The sequence below is a fragment of the Artemia franciscana genome, chromosome 1, assembly GCF_032884065.1.
Source record: "Artemia franciscana chromosome 1, ASM3288406v1, whole genome shotgun sequence".
NCBI lineage: Eukaryota > Metazoa > Arthropoda > Branchiopoda > Anostraca > Artemiidae > Artemia > Artemia franciscana.
In genome coordinates this window covers 30,631,209-30,654,377 of record NC_088863.1, presented here as the reverse complement: position 1 = coordinate 30,654,377, position 23,169 = coordinate 30,631,209, and the positions used below count along the sequence as shown (strand labels likewise).

General features: G+C 37.6%; 1 protein-coding gene across 2 annotated transcripts in view; it reads left to right on the top strand.

Moving 5' to 3' along the window:
- LOC136028432 (transcription factor SOX-6-like) overlaps positions 1-23,169 on the top strand; it is a 60,430-nt gene that overhangs the window by 778 nt on the left and 36,483 nt on the right. For both annotated transcript variants that reach the window (XM_065706283.1, XM_065706278.1), the window contains exon 2: positions 10,481-10,588. In XM_065706283.1, the coding sequence (XP_065562355.1) occupies positions 10,481-10,588 (108 nt within the window). The remainder of the gene's footprint in view (positions 1-10,480; positions 10,589-23,169) is intronic.

The following is a 23,169-nucleotide window of genomic DNA, read 5'->3' as shown; positions in this document are numbered from 1 at the left end:
GCCTAAACCCTTTCCAAGATAGCAAGAAGTCAATTAACTAGAATTTTGCCAAAAAGGTTATAAGCCAAGAATTGGGGCTATTGAGAAGAATATATGCAAAGAAAATCATTTGTACATCTTGATAAGCAGAAAAGTCAGCTAGCAGTTAACTCATTTTGAAAGTACTTCCACTATACTTTATCCCCAACCCCTAATTAAGGTTTATGCTAACAGACTATTCAGTTAGCTAAGAAATAAACTTAGGCCTACCTCTATAGTCAGAATTGCATCTTTAATCCAAGTTTAATATGCATTTGTGTCAGAAATTCACTTTACTCCCTCCCCTATTGTGACGCCACCTTGTCACTTGTCACTTGCCACTCCCCTATTGTCACTTTACTCGCCACCTTGTGACGGCGTAGTGGATGACGCCAAGGTTTCCAATAAAAGGTCTCCTGGTTCAATCCCACGTCTTGCAAGGAAATTTATTCTTGTAACATCATTATTTGATAATTTACCCTTGCGCTGGTGTAGGGGAGACGACCAGGCTTTCTAATCCGGAGTACTCAATTTCAAACCCTCACAGCGCAAGGGAACTATTATACGAGTCTTTGATGCAACAATTTTTAGGCCGTCCTGGCCGAGTGGGTTGGTGCGCTGAATTCGGAATCCCTTGTCTGAGAGGACGCGGGTTCGAATCCCAGTGTACCCAATTCTTCAGTTTGGGACGGGGGTCAGTGGCGTGACTCTGTAAGCTTAGCCAGAGTCGACCCAGCTCTAAATGGGTACCTGGAGAAATCTGGGGAAGGTAAACAGGAAGGGTGTGCGAAAGCACAGGATGGCTGGCCCCCAACCCCCCATTGCACTTCCTGGCTGAAGGGCCAAGAAACGGAGATCAGCACCGCCGGTACGGACTGTAAAGTCTAATGCTGTATCCTTTACCTTTTTTACCTTTACCTATATATACCAGTTCAGGGTATTTATTTGCACAATAAGGTGGGGGTGTAAAGTTCAAACTTATCTCTATAGTCATAATTGTATCCTTAATCTAAATTTAGATTTCATTTTTGTCAGAAATAAACTTTACCCCCCCCCCCCTAATGTGCAAATATATACCCTGAATTTGTATATATAGGGGTGGGGGTAAAATTAATTTCTGACATTAAGTAAAGTTTGGTAAAATTCATTAAACTTACATCTATAGTAGGAATTACATTCTGAATACAAATTTAACACTCATTTGTATCAGAAATTAACTTTACCCCTCCCCATGGTGTAGAAATATTTACCCTGAATTGGTATATATTGGGTGGAGTTGAAGTTTGTTTCTGATGCAAATGCATGTTAAATTTGAATTCAGGACACAATTTTGACTTTAGAGGTAGGTTTATTTCTTAGCTACCTGAATAGTCTGTTAATATAAACCTTATCCCAATGCCCCCCCCCCATAATTTGCAAATATATAGCCTAGGTCAAATTATATGAGTTAAGATTAATTGCAAAAAGCCTGCACACTATGACAAAACAAAATACAGCCTAAAAACAAAGCTCAGGAACAAAATACAACTTTAAATAATATAAATAAAAAAGAAGGAAAAAAACAAACACACCAAGGTCCAACATTTTATCCAACAAACACCAACCATAATAAAATTCAATTCCTAAAACCCATAACTAGCTATCCCTTCAAACATGGTTCCCATGTTTAATCCCTAAACAAAAAAATTACACACCTGTTTACTAACACATGCATTCCTCTCAGCCATCCACTCAGTTAACCAGACATTCACTCCCAATCACTTGTCCATAACTTTCATTTCTCAGCTCAGACAGCTCTTCACACTTGGACAAGAAAATGAATTAAATTCTCATTCACACATCCATGCATAGGGCAAGAGGGGCCAGCTGATAGCCTAACCTTTCAAAAATTACATTCTCTTACCAAAATCCAAGCTATCCTCTCTTACTAACAATGAATTTTTTGAATCCTCATTGTTCAATCCCAATTTAAATATATTTCCCAACCATTTTTCCATGTGTCACTCTTGTTTCAACCTGTCTAGGCTCCCCATAAGTTGAATCAGTGCTGACAAAATTCCAAAAATAGAAAAACAGATGAGAAAAATGTAATTTGGGCTATATATTTGCACATTACAGGCAGTTGAGGGCAAAGTATAGTAGAAGTATCTTTAAAATGTGTCAACTATATTTTTTTTTGCATCTTTTGAAGTAAGAATTGTTTTCTTAACATGTTTCCTTCCAATAGACCTAATCATAGGGTTATACCAAACAAAGTCCTGTGGGAATAATAATTTGAAGAAGGGATCTAACCCCAGGAATGATTTCATTGTCTATTAGCAATGTGCATTAGAATCCAGATTTTAGCTGGATTCTAATGCACAGTTTGAATTTTTAAATCATTAAAATAGTAATTAGTTCAATTTTTAATTTCTTTTTTATAAAATTTCAGTTTAGAGGCTTCTTGCTATCTTGGAAAGTAACCTATATGAGCTAGATGAAAGACTCTTTCAGGAATGAATTCAAGGCTAAAAATATGCTCTGGAGTAGCAATGAAAACTTTTATATCACTTTTCCTATTTGTAGGGCTTAGAAGACTGCACACATGACAGGTCTGTACCTGTTAGAATTTTATTAAAGGATATTTTGCCTTAATATTGAGTTTTCAATCTCTTTTCCTTTGGTTCTAGCTTATGCAAGTTGAATTCTGTTTATTTTTGCAGACTTTTAAGTCATGTCAAGCTTTTTTTTAACTAATTTAAAGAATTTGATTTACAGATCATTTAAAACCTGATAAATTTGAATTGAGCAAAATTACAAGTCTCAATAGTTCAAAGGTCAGGTAACATTGGTATCTGTGGGCTATTCTGAAGGAAACACTCTTATAGAAAAAGAGTATTATGCTTACTATTTACTTCCCCAATTGTAACTCTTTTCATACATAGTGGCTGTTACCATAACAATTATACCCTAAATATAGCCCTAGGCTAAGTACAGAAGTTTAATGTGTTCATTTGGCATAATAAACCCACAATTGGTGAAAAATAAGAAAAAAGAATTATTATTTTTGGGTCTTGATTCCCCTCTTGTTGTCCCATTGCTGGTTGAAAAAAAAATCTCTTTTTGTATATTGTTGGGCGAGGTGTCTGCTGTGGCATGGCGAGTAATTAATGTTATGTCTATTACATTTTTTTTCCTCTTTCTTCTTTGTCATTTCTTTCTCGGTAAATAATGCACGTTTAGGTTGTTTATAAAAATAGTTCTGCTTTTTAGTCTTTAAAACAAAATTTCAGAGGTCACAAATAAATTCTGCTGAATTTTTTTTCCTGGCATGTTGTGTAATCATTGGACTTTCTTTACCTCTTTCTGCATGCCCTGTAAGCAAGGCTGTATCCAGGGTGGGGGTTAGGGGGTTTGACCCTCCTGAAATTTCTGCCCAGCTTGTAAAAATGTAACAAAAATGGATATAAACAAACTTTTGATCAGTTTTTTATTGTAAGTCCCTCCCTTCCCGAATAAAATCCTGGATGCGCCCTTTCCTAGAACTTTCAAGCTGATTGGCAAAAGAAAATTTTGGACTTTTCTGTTGCAAATTGATACAACCATAAACTACGCTTTTTTTAAATGCCTCTCAAAATTAAACATTGCCATTTATGATTGAATTAATAGCTATTTCTTTAATAATTATAAATAATGGACATATATTTATGTTGGATTTGAAAATAGTTGGAGCTTACAAGGGCTTTACAACGACCTTGGGCCATTCGGGAACCGAGCAGTGCAAGGGTATCAAAGCCCAACAGTTCCCTGAAAAATAAGATTTCAAGTTTGATTTACCTGTACCAATTAGTGATGTCAATGAATTTAAATGATGTGTAATTTTTTCCGAAACTCACGATTGGGTATAAGCTTCTTGGTCACCTATTAAATTCAATCTCAGTAACTCTGAGCCCACAACTTCTTGTTGTGCACAGGTCATATTTTGAATTTAGGCAAAGATACATGCTGTCAAATACATTTCCAAAAGTCATATTTTTTTTTACTTTCTCAGCAAGTTATTACTAAATTAAAGTATTATTGTACGTAAAAGAAAATTTTGCTTTGTTTCAAATGAACCCCAAGACCTATAATCACTGTCAAAGAGGTCTCCTCTTATCTATGACTTTAGACATTCATTAAAAAATGCGATGAAATATTTGTAAATACTTCTTTTTTACTATTCTTAACCCCTAGAGACCATAATTGGCAAAATGAGCTTGTCTCTCTGCCAAATATTTGTATATTTACAATGTGATGTATATATGAAGAAAAAATAGATGAATCTGAACCAAAAAAAAGCCTCAGATGGTTAATTAGCCTATTAACTAAAGGGTATCTAAACAAGAACATGAATTCGAATATACTGTAATTCAAATTTACTACACATTTGCACATTCACATTACGAACTTTAACCTAGAAAACAAAAGCACAGTATCAAAACCTAACCTCAATCATCAGTGGTAATCAAATCATGAACAGTGGTAATTATTATGCAAAAACAATAATGTAAACAAATAAAGATAATGGGCTTTTCAAATCCAGCATTCTTTTTTAGATACCCTTTAGAAACACAAACTGAAAAAAAACAATAGGAAAAAGACAAGAAATGAAGGGATAGCATAGAAATAATCTATGCTAATAGAGGTTATAGCACTCTTCATAGTACTTGGCCCAGTTGGAGCTAGAAACCTCACTTGTTTCCAACAAAAATTTAGTGCCATGGTGTAACTAACTCAAAACCCTCAAATAATGACTTTACTTACTTACTTAACTCCCATTCAGCCCAGTTGGCTCATTTGGGACTTCTCCTCTAATGACACCATAACACTATTTTCGGTATGCCCCTTTCTTTGTTGCAGTCCTTAGCAGTACTGGGGTGGTCAGAAAAATTTTCCCTCCAGCGCTTGGGAGGTCATTCCCTTGGGAAGAGGCATTTATTCTTCCTTCAAATGCTATTTTAGGTAGTTGGGCTGGGGAAATATGCTGAATGTGCCCTAACCATCGAAGCTTGTGGAGTTTGATGGTCTGCATGATGGTTTGATGGTAATTTAAAGAGTAAAGTTCATTTCATACTTGGTCAATGGAAGTGAAGCCACTGAGCTTTTGGAGCGATTTAGTCTTCAAATGCTGCCAAACAGTGCTTGTCATTGGCTTTTAGAGTCCATGTCTCTGCTCCATACTTTGCAATCTTCAGAGTTGCATCTTCAGTTACAAGGGGAGGTATTTATTTTTCCAATGTCATCTCCAATGTTTTTTCAATGTCATTTCCAAGGTCATCCCCTTGGGCAAGAGGCATTTATTCTTCCTTCAAAGGCTATTTTAGACAGTTGGGCTGGGGAAATATGCTGAACATGTCCTGACCATCAAAGCTTTTCATGTCATTGATTCCAATTACAAGCACTGACCAATCAGTGCTTGTCATTGGCTTTTAGAGTCCAAGTCTCTGCTCCATACTTTGCAGTTGGAATCACTAAGGTACAAAGGAATTGCATCTTCAGTTATAAGAGGAGGTATTTATTTTTCCAAATAGAGTGCAGTGACTTGAAGCATTCAGAGGCAAGAACCAGGCATTGTTTGATGTGTTTGTGGATGACATTGAGGAGTCGTTTGTGGATGCCAGCAAACTTCCTAGGTACCCAGCAACCCATTTGATTTCCTTGCCCTGAGTAGTGACTTTTGTGATGGAGGGACCAGTCTCTGCATGCCGCAATACTCTCATTACCTTGGTCTTGCTGGCGTTTCTCTTCGTTCTAAAGGAACTAGCTGCATCTTCAATATAGTTTGCACTGGCTTGGAGGTCCTCTGTTTTTGTTTTCAGATGATTAATGTCATCAGCGTATGCAAGTAGGTCAGAAGCTATCTTCCCAAGATTATTCCTGTGTTATCATGGACAAGTGAATAATGAGAAAGTGATTCCTCGTCCTTCACTAGTCTGCGCCATGCTTCTTACCTTCTCATACAACCTCCTTGGGATATTGATAATATCAAAGGGAATTCATTTGTGAGCTAAGATATACTAGAGACCATTTCGCCCGATAAGGTCAAAGTCTTGCTTAAAGTTGATGAACAGCTATTATAGTTTGGCCCAAGGGAAAAAATTGATTACAGTCCTAGCCTCCACATAAATCTGAAAAAAAAGTTGTGTCGATTGAAATGGTACTGAAAACAATGGAGGCCACTTCATTTAACCTTCTCTTCCCTTTGGTCTCACACCGCTTGTTGAAAACCCCTTTGATATTATCTATATTGATAATATCAAAGGGAATTCATTTGTGAGCTAAGATATACTAGAGACCATTTCGCCCGATAAGGTCAAAGTCTTGCTTAAAGTTGATGAACAGCTATTATAGTTTGGCACCTTGAGAAAAAATTGATTACAGTCCTAGCCTCCACATAAATCTGAAAAAAAAGTTGTGTCGATTGAAATGGTACTGAAAACAATGGAGGCCACTTCATTTAACCTTCTCTTCCCTTTGGTCTCACACCGCTTGTTGAAAACCCCTTCGTTTGTTTTAAGGATATTGAACATTAACTTTTAATAGGCCACAATCTGCATATAAAATATCAGCCCTGCCACACCTTTCAAGGTCTCAAGAGCACACTGAAGATCAAATTTGGAAAGATACTCTTTCATACCCTTCGTCGCTACTTTTTATTTTATTCGATTGTTTCTTTCTTCGGATGTGTAGCTTTTGCATACGTCCCAAGTGTTCTTCTTGAAAATTTATGTTAGCTTCCGTTTTCTCTATAGGCTAATTTTACTTAAACCTGTTCCTCATTGTCAGTTCATCGTAAAAGCAACTTCTCGGAAATACCAAAAGTCCTGAGAAAGAACTTTTTGCATATATTTTATTCGCCGGTTGGTTAGGGATAGTGTAAATCACTATAAAATTTCCATTGGAGGTTTCAGGCGTACCAACTGTGCTTTCTTTTTAAGAACTCTGCGACAAAGCCTCGTAATGTATTGGCAATTTATACATGTGCCCTTTGGACCCTTGTCTTGCAAATGAAGGTGCAAGAAGGTATATCTGAACTTTCCATCATTTTCTTCTTAATTTATTAAAGAATTATTTCTTTCCGTCCAATCAAGTTGAGAAGTGATAATAACATGCTACTGTATAATGTCATCAGCATATGCAAGTAGGTCAAAAGCTATCCTCCCAAGACTATTTCTGTGTTATCATGGACAAGTGAATAATGAGCAAGTGATTCCTCATTAAGTCCTTCGCTAGTCTGTGCCATGCTTCTTGCCCTCTCATACATACTCTTTAGGATATTGATAATATCAAAGGGAATTCAGTTGTGAGCCGAGATGTACTAGAAACCATTTCACCAGATTATATCAAAGTCTTGCTTAAAGTTGATGAATAGTTATTATTGTTCTTTGCCAAATTCCAAATTTTGTTTCAGGATTTGTTTGATGACAAACATTTAATCTATAGTGCATCTATTCTGACGTAATCCAACTTTATTCTCAGGTGTAACATGTCTTGTGTGGTCTAGGAGTATTTTCATGAGGATTTAAGCAGGCTGGCAAGTAAGTGATGTGGGTCTTTAGTTGTTGCAATTGCATTCGAATCCTTTCTAGTGCAAGGGGAGTATGACAGATGTTGACCAGAACTCAGGGTAGTATTTTATATGCCAAACAGCTGTTGCTATTTGATACTGCAGATCAATGACGATGCCAAAATTCTACTTTGAGCAATTCTGCTTGTATGTTGTCTATCCTGGGTGCTTTGTTGGATTTGAAGGATTACACAGCGGTTTCTACCTCTGACCTTAAGGTGGTAAGGGTGGTTCCTCATTTATTTTGTGCTGGAAATTCCTGTAGTAGTCCAAGATCTGGGTTTACTGTGAAATTTAGCTTTTCCTGGAAATACTTTTTCCAACGATCATGGATTCCAGTGCAAGTGGTAATTTTCTGCCCATTTTTATCCAAGAGATCCAGACATTTCATATCTTTATCATTTGCTATCTCTTTAGCATGTTTGAAGATAAGGTGTGAGTCACCCCTCATGAAGTTGTCTTCGCATTGCTGACACTTTTTGGGTTATCATGTCTTTAAGTGCCCAGCGGATTTTTCTCTCGATTTTGCGTTTGGATTGCTTTAATTTTAATTTTAAGTTTCAATGTCTGTGTTCTTGTTTGTTTCTGAGAGTTCGTTTCTTGTTGCTCATGTCAACGATCTCCTGGGTAATCCGTGGCTTGCCTCTGGCAGATTTACGACTAAGAACGAGCTCGGCTGTCTGACATATAGCCGTCACATGCTGATCAATGTCAGTTGGACCAAATAGGTCAGGTGTTTCTTGCAGGATCTTTGATAGTCTTTCGTTTAGCTACTCTTTATTCTCTTGGTTTGTCTTTTGGTCCTTCAGGGCTCCCACTTTGATTTGACAACGGCGACGAATTGATGACATAAGGAGTCTGTGATCAATGCGGAAATCTCCTCCAGAGAACTCCTTATTTCTTTCCTTATCCACTAATTGTAGCCCCACTAAGTGAGACAAGCCCAGATGGACTTCCAATCTATTCAACGCATGGTAATGTGTTGCATACGGCTTACGGGTTTACCAGAGTCTTTGAATTCTTTTATATCACCCCAAGGGTTTTTTCTATCAGCAGCAATCCGAAGGAGGTGTGATGTGTCAAAACTTGCGAATCTAGGAAAAATATTAGTTGTGGATAATGGGAGCTCATTGATCAAACCCTTGCCATTATGTAGACCAGAATCTTTGTCTAATCATGATTTGAAATGAATTTAAAATGGCCTTAGCTATGCAAACAATTATGTAATTCATAAAGCCCTTCTTTTAAGTTAAGCCAAGTTAAGCCCTTCTTAAGAAGATATGGATGATAAACTTACAATGCTGAACAGTTTCCATTGCCCAAGGGCCCAACCTTGAGAAAAAATTGATTACAGTCCTAGTCTCCGCATAAATCTGAAAAAAAGTCAGACTGTGTCCATCGAAATGGTACTGAAAACAATGGAGCCACTTCGTTTGACCTTCCTTTCCCTTTGGTCTCATACCGCTTGTTGAAAACCCCCTCGTTTGTTTTAAGGCTATTGAACGTTAACTTGCAATAGGCCACCCTCTGTATCTGAAATATCAGCCCTGCCACATCTTTTGAGGTCTCAAGAGCACGCTGAAGATCAAATTTGGAAAGATATTCTTTTGTACCCTTCGTCGCTACTTTTTATTTTTTTCGATTGTTTCTTTTTTCGGATCTGTAGCCTTTTGCTTGCGTCCCAAGTGTTCTTCTTGAAAATTTATGTTAGCTTCCGTTTTCTCTATAGGCTAATTTTACTTAAACCTGTTCCTCGTTAGTTATTCTTGGGACGGTGGAAGAATAGATTTCGCTTCCTGAAGTAGACACGGTACATCTAACTACGTAGAGTAACTTTTCGCAATTCTTTTCGTCGTTCTTCGTACAGTTCATGCATCTGAGGACTGAATTATTGGAATCAAGGTAACGTCTACTTGAATTTATTATGCAGCATCGGCTTTCGACCACAGAAAACGACCTGATCTGCGATATAAGGCATTATAACCGTTCATTTGTCGCCCTTTTCGTGTTTTCGATTTTTCCTTTCTCTTATCATTATTTACCAATCGTGAATCTTTTTTTTTTGGAATTGACTTTCAGTGCATCATCGAAGCAACTTCTCTGAAATACCAAAAGTCCCGAGAAAGAACTTTTTGCATATATTTTATTCGCCGGTTGGTTAGGGGGGATAGTGTAAATCACTATAAAATTTCTATTGGAAGTTTCAGGCGTACCAACTGTGCTTTATTTTTAAGAAGTCTACGACAAAGCCTCGTAATGTATTGGCAATTTATATATGCTCCCTTTGCCCCCTTGTCTTGCAAATGAATGTGCGAGAAGGTGTATATGAACTTTCCACCATTTTCTTCTTAATTTATTGAAGAATTATTTCTTTCCGTCCAATCAAGTTGAGGAGTGATAATAACATACTACTGTAGCAAGCTCTTATCATTCCTCAACTTAGTAGGGCAGGGCAAGAATCACTCTTTCGTGAAATGAGAAAAAAAAACAAGTTTTTTCAACTGAAAGTAAGGAGTGACATTAAAACGAAAAGAAATTATTCCGTATATGAAAGGGCATGTCCTCTCCTCAACGTCCCGCTCTTTACGCAAAGTTTGACTCTCTGTCACAATTCTACTTTTTAAAACAATAAAACTTTAGCATAAAGAGCGGGACGTTGAGGAGGGGATAATCTTTGTCACATTTGTCAGATATGCCTGACACAAGAGGAAAAAAAAACTAGATGGCATTTCCACTCAAAACGGATGCAAGGTGTAGGTATGTACTCAAAGATACGCCCTGTAAAAAAAAATTATTTTGTTGCCTCTTGTCTTCTTCCTCTATAGTTGGAATTGCCGAAACTACGTTATTTGAAGTTTATATTTCTTTACGCTTTAGGTAACACATCAAGATCTGGAAGAGTTGTCAAACGTTCTCAAAGGTCAGAAGATTTTTACTATGGGGATGAAGATGAAGGACTGAGAAATCTTCGAGCATCAGCAGCTGGTATTTCCAAAATTTTATCTCTGTTTCGGATATTTTCACAAGGGCTTCGTCAACATCTAATGTAAAAGTAATCATGGCTGCAGCTATAGCTGCAACCTAGTACACATTGAATCATGGCCCATATTGACAAAAAAAATAAAAGTGCTTTAAAAAACTGGATTGTATGTCATTTGAATTTGAACCAGCAATCGTAATTCTGATTTCGATCAATCTTAATGGTAGTAATGTATCGTGAAAAGAAGTTTATGGGGACTTCAAAATATAGGAAAGATATTTGAAAGGAAGTTGCAATGTCTAGTGCCTTTCGTAATTAGCAAATGATAATATTGCAGAGTCTATATATTGTACTTGATAATGTTGTACTTGACGGATATTCTATTTTGTAATAGTTACCCTATTAAATACATTGATAAAATAATAAAAAATGGACGCATTAAACATAACAATAGAGTTATTGGAGTTTCACAGGTGTACAAAATTAAATCTGCCGAAAAGTTTCATTTCTTTCCCTTATGTACCTATTTCGGGTGAGATACGTAAACGAATTTTTCGTAAACATATCATTGATACATCTTTCCAATCAGTGAGACCATTAGGTAGTTTCCTTAATTCTGGGAAGGATTTAACCTGGGGGATTTAGTTAGTGCGGTGTATAAAATTCCTTATCTTTCATCCCGAACATTTTATACAATTTGATGAGGCCACAGCTATTTCTAGTGATAAGGGTTTTTCTCAGCGGGTGAGGGAGACTACAGAAATTAAAAAAACTTATGTTTGCTAATCTTTCAATAAATAGGGACAGGGTAAATTTAAATATTGATCCAATTTATGATTGTCTTTTGAAAAATGAACCAATAGTCAATAAGGGAATTAAAATTTTACATAATCACGAGGGGACAAGATTACCTGCTGGACCAAAAAGAGTTGCTTCAACATTAGCTAACAAGAGGATTATTTTGCAACAGAATAGTTAACTTAATTTCAATTTTTCCTCAGATGCTTTGATGTTCTCATTGAAGTAACTCTAATACCTTGTTTTCCCAACGTCGATCAGTAGCGACAATTGTATTCATTTTTATTGGTGGTGGTTTTATTTGTTTTTAGTTTAGTCTTTTTTTCTTTTTATCCTGTGCTGAGGACGCCTAGTTTGCATACAGGCGAAATATCCGCGTTGTTTTAGTCTTTCATCTCTATTTTCTCTATTAGCTGCAATCTCGTTGGATTTTTTTTTATTTAGTTTTATCCCTCTTTGTTGTTTGATATATATATATATATATATATATATATATATATATATATATATATATATATATATATATATATATATATATATATATATATATATATATATATATATTTATATATATATATATATATATATATATATATATATATATATATATATATATATATGTATATATATATATATATATATGTGTATATATATTATTTTTTTTATTTTCAAGTCACGAGGTATTAAACAAGCAATTTAAATGAAGTTAAAAAATTCTGGCGTGAATTCAATTCCTCCTTCCTGTTAATGCATCAAAGAATCTTCTATTTGATTGGATTTGTTTTCTTTTGGGACTTGTTGCGACTTTAGTCGTCATATTTTTGCTTGAATTGTGTTGTTGTATAATTCAGTTGCATATTCAGTTTCAGCTTTACTCGTTTCAAGATTTATTTATTTATTTGTATGTATTTTTGCTATGATTGCTTGTGTAATTCCTGTTCGTTTTTTGTTTCATTTATTCTTTGATAGTAATTTCTGGTCATTTCGAGTTTGAACTATTGTAGGTCTCTGTTTCTTCTAAGCTTGAGTTTAATATGGCCCTCTTTTTTTGGAAAGTTTTTTTTTTAAATTAATTTTCTTTTGTTTTCGATTGCCAAAGTGTCAAGTTTTTCAAAAATCACTATTTCAAAATAGTGTTTTCCAAAGTAAATTCTGAAATATCGCTGTAAGTGTCTGGAAACGGATTAGCAAGAACTAATAAAATTAAAATGAATATTTGATATAAAATGATATTAATTAGTGAAAGCTCATCAGCCAAAGATTTTATTTCACTGCAATTTTCATTCAATGTTGCAACAAGTACAAAAGAAAATATTCGTAATATAATTATCTTTAGTAAAGGGCCAAATACGCAGTAGACATTGTGCTTTTACCGTTACGGAAACGGGCAGTAGCCAAACATCTTTTTTTTTTTGTGAAAACTATAGGTGTCATGGACAATCTTGGAAAGAGCTGATAAAAGTAAACTAAATATCCATGATTTTCGGAATAAATTATTGATAAAAAGTTGTTGTTTTTTTTTGGGGGGGGGGCAGTGGCATGAAAGGAGGGCTAGGGGTCCTTTCCCATGATTTTTTTAATAAAATATCTCCAATAAGCTATTTTGGACGGGGGTGTCCGGCCTTAAAGGATGGGCCAAGGTCAGCCCCCTTGAATTTCGGAATTAAATATCGTTGGTAATCTTTTTTGGAGGGGGTTAGGGCCATGGAGAGGACCAAGGGTTAGCTCCCCTGATTTATCATTGGATAAATCGTTGTTTTTAGGGGGAGGGGGTAACACATTTTTTTTAAAATAGTACAGTGTTTTCCAGCTGAATTAGATGAATATTGATGGTGGTCTGTGTCCTAAAATGACCTTGGTTTTGCTCCATCAGGTCTAGATTTTTGCTACAGAAATTAAAAAAAAAAAACTATTTTGCGTAGAAAACAAATTCCCGCAGATCATCAACTGCGAAACCCTTGACGGTTTTTTTTTCCGTTTTTCTCATGAAATGACGTATCCAAATTTAGTTTTTATTTGCTCTGTCCAATTTGATAATCATAATTTACAATAATAGTAAAATAATGAGCATTGCGCAGGGCCGTATCCAGGATTTTTCGGGAGGGGTTTTACTAAAGTACTTTTTTTTGGGGGGGGGGGTAGATAAAAAACTGATACATTTTTTCATGTTCGTTTGTGTTACGTTTTTATGGCACTTGGTATTTATCAAGTGGCATATAGCGATCGCAATTTCCGTCCGTCGGTCTGTTTGTCTCTCGGTCTCGATTTTGCTAGTTCGGGCACTTCAAGATAAGCTAGGAAGATGAAAGTTGGGAGGCATATGTGGGGCCAGACCAGATTGAATTAGAAATAGTCTCTTCCCCGATTTGACCACCTGGGGGGGGGGGCAAGCGAACGAGATAGTTGAGGAGAATTTTATTTGGCGATAAAAGAAATGATTATTCTTCTTAAATTCTTCCGCTTAGGTTGCGAGAGAGGTCTCAGGGTCGAATCCCGGACCGCCCCAATTTTTACATAAGAAGATCTAAAACTAGATGTGTAATAGCGATCGCTGAAAGTTGGCTGGCGTGTCAGTGATCAGACCAGATTAAATTAGAAATAGTCACTTCCCCTATTCCACCATCTGGCGGGGAGTGGAAGGACGGTTAATTCGGAAAAATTAGAAAAAATAGGGTATTTTAATTCACGAACGGATTATAGTATCTTAATGAAATTTAACATTTAGAAGGACCTTGTGTCTCAGAGCTCCTATTTTAAATCCCGACCGGATCCGGTGACATTGGGGGAAGTTAGAGGGGGAAACCGGAAATCTTGGAAAACACTGGGAGTGGAGAGATCGGGATGAAACTTGGTGGGAAGAATAAAGAAGTCCTAGATCCGCGATTGACATAAGGGGATTGGATCCGCTCTCTTTGGGGATGTCGGAAAGGAGATTTCCAGTGCTTTAGCGAGTTTGGTGGTTCTGGACGTGCTAGGACAATAAAAATTGGCAGGTGTCTCAGGTAACTGCACAGATTGACTTAATAACAGTCGTTTCCCCGATTACCTAGACTTCCCTGACTTCCTGGGAGAATTTAAAGAGATAGGCTTTGAATGGACTGGGATGTAAGAGGAGCGTGCATGGCTGTGTAAGCTTGGTTCTGCGGTGAGTTCTTACTAGTAGTATTAGTTGTAGTTAAAGGTGCGTGAAGGTGAAACTAACAGGGATTATTGTGAGGGGATGTTGAACCTGCCCGAAGGAAATATTTGCATCCTAATACTACTGCTTTTACTCATACTACTTCTACTGCTGTAAGTGTTACTACTTTTACTACTACTACTGCCACTAAAGCTAAGGCTTCTACTATTTATTATACTGCTACTTCTACTACTGCTGCTATTAAAACTGAAGGTTATGGTGAAAAATTCAGAATGTATTGAAACTATATGGAACTAAATCGAAACACAATTTACCCACACATGTTGTCAAGAGGATGTATCAGAAATGCATCCGGAACAGTTGAAGGTATTAAAATGAAACTTTCAGCTTGTGTTGAAGGGGAGGTTGAAGAAACCAAAGCTGTTATGCGAATTCTGCTACTATTGCTACTACGTAAGCTAAGAGTACTAAGCTTAAGCTTTTAAAGAATATTTCAGTGGATGTTGAACTGAATCAAAGCAAACTATGAACATATGGATTTTCAAAAAGTTGACAAAGCAATATCTCAAGGACAGCTTGTATTATTAATTTGACATTTAAGGGCAAAATGTGGTGAATTTTGAACTAGCCAGATGGTGATATGTGTATACTACTCATACCACCACTACAGTTACTGTAACTCATGACGCTAAGGGTATTAAGGCCAAACTTTTATGGAGAGTTTCAATTAAACAAAAAAGCTAAATGCATGCAGGTTTTCAAAAGGGCATATAAGCAAGATCATGGGCCATACCATTCTATAATAGTTTGAAATATCACTGAAACTTTTCAAGGAGCTAATTCGATTCAAAATCAATAGTTGTCGGGCCCCTTTTAAGAACAAAAAGAGATTGGAGGGCAGAGTGGTGTGGGTACAATGTATAATTATTTTTTTTTTATTAGACCAGGGTTCTTCATATAGAAGGAGTTGTCTTAGAAACTTCGAAAGAGGCTGATTTGATTGGAAGTTAAAAAGACTAGTGCCCTTTTTTATAGTCGGAAGTGACCAGAGGGCAACCAGCCCTCCCCAACGCCCATAATTTTCCCAAACACATCCAATCAGAATTTTGAGATAGCCCTTTTATTCAGCGTAGTTGAGGGATCCAGAAATTGTCTGGAGTGTCTTTGAGGATGACACCCCCCCATAGGCCTCAGGACAAGTGTTATAATTTATGCCCTGGGGGGGCATATAAGGATTTCATAGAAACGGCGGGCGTATAAACTTTGGAGAGGGCTCAATAGACTGTTGGTCATAAGTTCTAGTGCCTTTTCAAGACTCAAAGGGCAGCAAACACATTCAGTCAAAATTCTGAGACAGCCATTTTGTTGAGCAGAGTAGAACGGTCCAGCAACTTTGTCTTTTAGTGTATCAGGTATGTCAATCCCCCTTCTCCAAAACTACCTGAAAGTTTCAACTCCATCTATTGAGTCGTTTACGAGATATTTCAGATCTGGTATTTTGATACCCTAGATGTATTTATTGTATTTTGATTTCAATACACCCTTTCCCCCTAAATCATAATTCAACCCCTGATAGCCTCATAACCACCACGCCACCCCAACACTCCCTGATACCTTCAGCTCGATTTCCGAATCCGTTCCGAAGATATTGAAGGTACACTGTTTTGAAAACCAGGCACCACTAACAGGGCTGCCTCAAAGTCCCTAAGGTCCTTGGAAGTCCCTAAATCTGGCTTTGGTCCCTTTATGTCCCTATCTGTCCTTAAATCAGTGCTCTGGTCTCTTCAGATTTTTTTTCCTGATCGACATTGTTCCTTATTAGTTGAATATCTAATCTCTAAGTCATGGAAACCACTATGCAAGACATGGTATTTCAGTTTTCGCTTCATGTAAGTCATTTTCAACATGTGTTTTTGTGACCATAATCCTGTTTCATGGCTACAGCGTTACTGTCTGAATGAAAGAGACTCTAAGGTAGCGAAAAGGATTGACACCCTTTGCTTCTAGAGTCATCTTGGATAATTTTTTTATCCTAGCTTTCAGGAGAGGTTATTATTTTGTCAGTGTTTTGCCAGATACGTGGGCCAGCCTTGGGTTTTAGGGAGTTTAGGGGTAATAGCCTCTTGGAATAACTGCTCTTAACTTCTATTCTTTTGTCAGGCTAAACGATACCTGCTTATAACTGAATTTAAATAGGAAAGTGCAAATTCAAGAATTTTTGGCTTGAGGAGAAACACGAAACAGGGCACCAGATAAAAGAGTGGTGCAAAGCAGTCCCAGGAGATGTACACTTGTTCTACTGTGTCATTTGCAATTCATCACTTGCTTATCAGAAAGGTTGTTACTCTCTACTGCAGCATTCTGGGATGGGAGAACATAAGAAAAACGTCCAGACCAAGCTAAACTCCAATCAACTTCGCTTGACTTCAACCTCCAGCTGCGCCCTGGAAGGTGATCAAACTGGGAATTACACTTACTCGGTAAATGAGTAAACAGTGATAATTAAAATTACATGAGATCTAAAGAAGAAGAAGAAGAAGAAGTTTATGATTATTCAACACAATACAATACAATTCAAAATGGAATTACAATACATTTATTTCCCCTCGAAAGGCTCCATGACCAGGTATACAAGGGGGATACCCGAAAAAATACAAGCAACAACTACAATATATATAAGGGGGATACAGTATAAACAACAACTACAAAAAAAGAGAACAATAGAACATACCTGAACTTAGAGAACATACCTGAGGCCTAGGAGTCAAAGCACAGAGAAGACAACCATACACCATGAACAGAACTCAGGGGAAATCAACTCTTCAAAGGAAGAAAAAAAGTTATTCTATTCGGTTAATTATTAAATGATCCTTAAGAATTTTTTTAAAAGTCCAAATGAGTGGCATCTCTGTACTGAAGAAGGTAGTGAATTCCAGACCTGTGGACAAGCAATGAGGGGATTGAAATCTGATTGAATAGTAGAGGTAGGTCAAATGTAGATATTATTTGGAGAACGAAGGCTATATGGAGGTGAATCAAAAATAAACATATGAGTTTTCCGAAGAGATCTTGGAAGATTGCCGTAGAGCTGATGAAAGGCAAAAGAAGCACAACAAATAATGTAAATAGACCGTACACTTAAGAGCGGTGTTGGTGAGGAACGGTTGGTGTCCATAACCAGACGCCGTGCTTTATTATACATGACAGAAAGTGACCGCAGCGTAGACGGAAAAGTAGACATCCATACAATGGGGCTTTCACTAAATTTTCTTGATTTGAAATACACTTTGAATGTGCTTGATGCACCACACTTAGCTGTTTTGATGCATTTTGGGATTAATTTCTTCAGTGACGAGTCGACTAGTTCGTCCGGTACTTGTTTAACAATAGCAACAAAAGCAGGCTCTTGAAGTGTAACATTTAGAATGGGGTCAGAACACTTCGCCTTTTCGACAAGTGGTTTCTTTAGACGAGACTACAAGTTTCCATTCATTCTTGCCACGGCGTAGCTCAGATACATTGCTGCCGGGGCTAGGACAGAGACTGTCTATAAACGCTTGGTGCTCAATTGGGCGTTTTAGCTCTTTAGGAGGGTTTTTTAATATTACAGATGATTTAATCAGACTACTCCGGTAATTAGACAGACGGAATACCAGAAGTCTTCAAGAAAATGTTCAAGGATCCAGTTCTTAATAATTTCTACATCGGGCGAACCAAGTTTACATGCCTGTTGAATGAAGCGCTTGGACCATATTTTGAGAAGATTACATATGAGGAAGTTTGTAACAGTTATTATGTGATAGAATTTGATGAAACTACCAACAGAGAAAGTGAAAAGGAGTTACAGGCTAGAATCTGTTTCTGGTCTGAAAAGATGAATCAGGTAGCAGAGAGACATCTGAAGACTTGTTCCTTAGGTTATATAACTGCAGAGGACCTAAAATGGGAAAATCTGACCGCAATTGATGGTAGAAGTTTGTCCCTCTCTAAGCTGCTTAGTTTGAGTAGTAACGGCCCGAATGTGAATAAAACACTGTTCAGACTGATGGACAGTGAGAAACGTAAGGTAACAAATGGTGACGGACTTTTATACATTGGCACCTGCAGAATCCACATTGCACCCAACACCTTTCGCAAAGGCCTAGGAGAGGTTGGGGAGACTTGCTCTGATCTCATTGTGAAAGTATATTACTTTTTTCGTGGGTGGTCCGCGCGCGGCTGGAAGACTATTCAAAAATCCAGCAGAAAACTGGCGTTCTCAGGTCGAACATTTTCAAACATGTACCAACCTGATGGCTATCGATTGGTCCTGCTGTTGCTAGGATGATTAAGCAGTGGCCAGCTAGTTTCGAGCATTTTACCGTCTTCGTTCCGAAGAAAAATGTTACTTTGATGAGGTCGAACACATATAAAGAGATTACAAAACTCCTGAAGCTTTGAATCCACTTTGAAAGCAGAGTTTCAGTTCATTGTTGACAGTTCTAGTCTTTTTACTCGGGTTTACTTTGAAGTTCGAGCAGGAAGAACTGTTGTTACATAAAATTTTGGGAACTGGAGCTTCTTGTTCGGACGCTTGCTAGGTGTATCTTGAAAGCCAAAGCAGCTCAGAAATTGTTAGAAGACTTGAGTCCAAGACCGTTCGAAGATGACAAAAATATGCTTCCTCTGTTGGAAGTGGCTGCCTCTCTAAGTGACGAAGTTCAGACCTGTCTCAGAGCTGCTGACGAGCTTTCAAAACGTGTGTTTTGCTGAGTGTACAGAAGCACTACGCGTCGGCTGTAAAGTACATTGTAAAGCAAGCTTTGAACAGAGAATTCTTGTTGTTCCTGAAAAGCTTGTCTTTCTTGCACCCAAGCCAGTTTTCGTAGTCAAATTCTATTCAGGATTTGTTGTATGTCACCCAAAAACTGCCCATCCCAGTAAAAACTGATTTGCTGCTAGACGAATTTAAACTAGTCCAGATGAGTGAGTTCCCATCTGTGCCGGCAAGGATAGATGAACGACGGAATAGACTCATTGAAAATGGGAAGTATCCAAATTTGGCTGTTGTGGTGAAGAATATGTTGATTATTCCTCATGGTTCGGCCAGTGTTGAGCACCATTTTTCGATGTCTGGGAGGATCCTCAGTAAGCAGAGAGCATCCATGAATGAGCTCACGTTGAATTTCAAGCTTTTTGTTGCTGAAGGGTTGCGTCGAGTTGGTGGCAGCGCTCAAAAGGTTTGTGTTACTGAAGATTTGATTAAGCATTCCCAAGTCATCGCGAAAGACCTATCAAAACTATCTGGAACGGCAGAAAGAGTTTAGAAAAAATGGCGAAGAAGAACGGCACAAGTTTGAAAACGAAGAACAGCAAAAGGAGCAGCCAATCGCTGAAATGTCATCGAACAAGGAAATGATAAAGGCTCTTGAGGAGACACTAAAAGAGAAAAAGGAAGCACTTGGGACTAAGGAAAAAGCAACTGGTCAGGTACTTCAAGAAGCAAGGAATCGACTGAAGAAAGGAACTCAGAAGAACAATATGGTAGAAATCCAGCTTGCTCAGGCAATGCTAGATGGATCATTAGCACTCCCCGATGAACAAAAAAAAATATATTTGCAGATCTTGAAACTACGCAGGCTACAATCTAGAAGAAGCAGCAGCTGCCCATAACTAGTCTTTTGAAACATTCAGAAAAGTGAGAAATGTGTAAGCATCCTTGTCCTCACTTCCCCTTCCTTTTCCCAATAGCACTTTGAACTTTCAACTCCATAGCCCTAGCCATTCTGGAGATATTGCAGGCATGCTACTTCAATGATCTGGGTAAACGTACCCTTGAGAAAATCTGGCAAAGTTCGTTCAGCGAATGATCCCTAATAGTTCTTAGCTGATCGAACTACCAAGATCAACTGACACCGCCTTTTCTACTAAATCTATGAACCATGGACAATTGTGTAGCAGCATTGTGGCAGCACAATGTGGGGTAAGATTACCCCACACACCTTGTGCTGTATGGGGCAATGTTTATTGGGGACATACTTATCAGATCTTTCGAGGCTTAAGAACAAAACGGCTTTCTCAAAATTCTATCTAATTGAGTGGGTCTGTTTGGAGCTGGTAAGCAGAAAAGGAGATAGGAGGGGGGCTGATTACCATCCAATCACTTTAGGATCTTAAAAAGGGCGCTAGAACTTATAATTTCCGATTGGTTGAGTCCTCTTTCAAGTTTCTACAACCATCTTTTCTATATGAAATAGTTTGGGAAAAGTTTTTTGACCATTTCTGGCCGGCCCTTTGTTGGGCTCCATTTTGGATGCACAAATATATTTATATATTTTTCTTCTGTATGGGGTTCCCTTAGCCCAAAAACTTAAGGATAATACTTTCGAGCCGATCGAGGAAATTTTTTTCCCCGTTTTTGAACTGACCTTTTTGGGAGTAGTGAGACCCCTCTGAACCACTTTTTTTCCCAAGGCTCCTCTTACCTCAAGGACAAGGACTTCTGTTTGTAAGTTTCCAACGTATGAGTGAGAAAATGTTTGTGGCCCATTTCAGGACCTCTAAAAACTCGCTGTCCCAAGCTCAAAATCTCTTCACTCGGGAAACAATGCCTGAAACTTTGGGCCCCAAGACACCTAAGATCTAATGTGCCTCCTATCCTTCCTCTGCAAAACCTATCTGTTAACAATTGACAATTTGCATATTTTACAGCCCTTGCCCAAGGGACTTCAGGCGTCATAATCATCCCTAAATAAATGTTTTGTTGAACCTTCCGACTATTTTTAAACAAAATGACAGACTCAACGCTTTGGTCAGATGTCGGGGGGGGGGCTACGGGGGCTGGGTAGAAAAAAATGCATGGGGGCTGATTCCCCTCCTATCACTTTTGGATCTCATAAAGGATACTCGATCTTTCAGATTCTAATTGTTTAAACCCCCTCCCAAGTCTGTGTCCTATAGCCAGTGAAATTGCCATGAAAAAGTTTTTGCCCTTTTCTCACTATTTGTCAGGCTCCGTTTTGAAAGGGATCAACATGTTTTCTAAATTGTTTTTTCTTCTGCGTTTGGACCCCTCCCTAGACAAAGGACTTGAAGATTCATGTTTCGAGTCATCGAGGAAAAAGGCTTTTTGGCTCTTTTTTAGATCCTTTTTTTTACACAGATACTTTTTTAACCTTAGGTTCCTCTTAGTCCTTGGACATACTGCTTAAAGTCTTGAACTCATCAAGGACAAAAAAAAAATCGGGCCCACCTTGACTTCCTGCATAATGTGTTCTCCTTTTGATTCATAATGTGTTCTCCTTTTGATTCAGTGAACGATCCCTGAAAGTTTTGAGCCACTAGACACTCAAGTCAAACATACCTTCTTTTTGTCATAATGAAATGGCAGTTGTAAACGATTGCCACTTTGCATTATTTACGGCTCTTACCCAGGGGCATTGAGGGTTACGTATATTCGAAGGCATATTTACTGAACTTATTGACTATTTTTTGAAACGAAGTGTTTTAATGCTTTGATCGGATCAATATACATCTCCATGCTTTGTTTGGATTTCTTGGGTATTTGGCAAAAACGGTCTTGGAGCAGGGGACTGGTTACCTTCCTCTCATTTTTGATTCTTTTAAAGGGGAGCAGAACATTCAGTATCCTGTCGAATGAGCCCTTTTCCAATTATCCCCAGCCACCCCTTCCACGCGAAGTAGCCGATGAAAAAAAGGAATTAGGAAAGTATAAGGTGGCTTTTAGCTACAAGGAGATGTTTTTTGTTTTTTGTTTTTTTTATTCAAAAAACTTTTCCACAAAACAAGTTTTTCAAGCAAAGGTAGAGCTCTAATAAGCAAAGAATTAGTAGAAATAAAGTCAAATAATCTTCCAAGCGCAAAACTACTGCGAGTAGAGCTGATAACCCCCATGCCTTTTCAGGACTAGAACATAATTTGCGCTTTACTGAAAAAAAAACAACAACAAAAACAAATAACCTGGAATTGTCAGTTTAATTGATATATACTGATATTTATTTCTTAAAGTTTTGGTAATTTTTTATTTATGAAATTAAGGGAAGTGAAAACGTTTTAAACATATTTTGTTTCCAGTAAACCGCAAATTATTTTTGCTATTTCTATTGCCTTTTTGATCATCTCCATTATTATTTCCCGAATTTTCCATATTAATATGCTCAGCTATTCCTGTGTTGCATCCTTTTGACAATCCGTATACACCAAAGGTTTTTGATTTAGTTCAAAACTCCCCTCAACATTTTTTGAAAGTCTCACATTCCAAGGAGACGAATATCTTTCGTCTCCTTGGAATGTAAAGTTCAAACATGCATATATTTCTCAATAACATATGAACGAATTGCCTAACTTACAGCCCTTATCCTAAGGACTGTGGGGAGGTTAACATCCCCAAAGACATAATTACTGGACCTTTCAGAAAACTTCCAACTTCCAGTCAAAAAAGCTCCATCCGATCCAAAGTTTATACGACCACCCGTTCCATAAAAGCTGTCCTGGGCATAACTTTATAATCCTTGACAATGGGCTCTGGGGGATGGTGTCCTCCCAGAAGACGTTGTTATATGTTTTTTAGAGGCTACGAAATGACTATCTCATGATTTCAGTTGAATGCGATTTGGGAAAAGATGATTTCAGGGAGGGGGGCTACTTGCT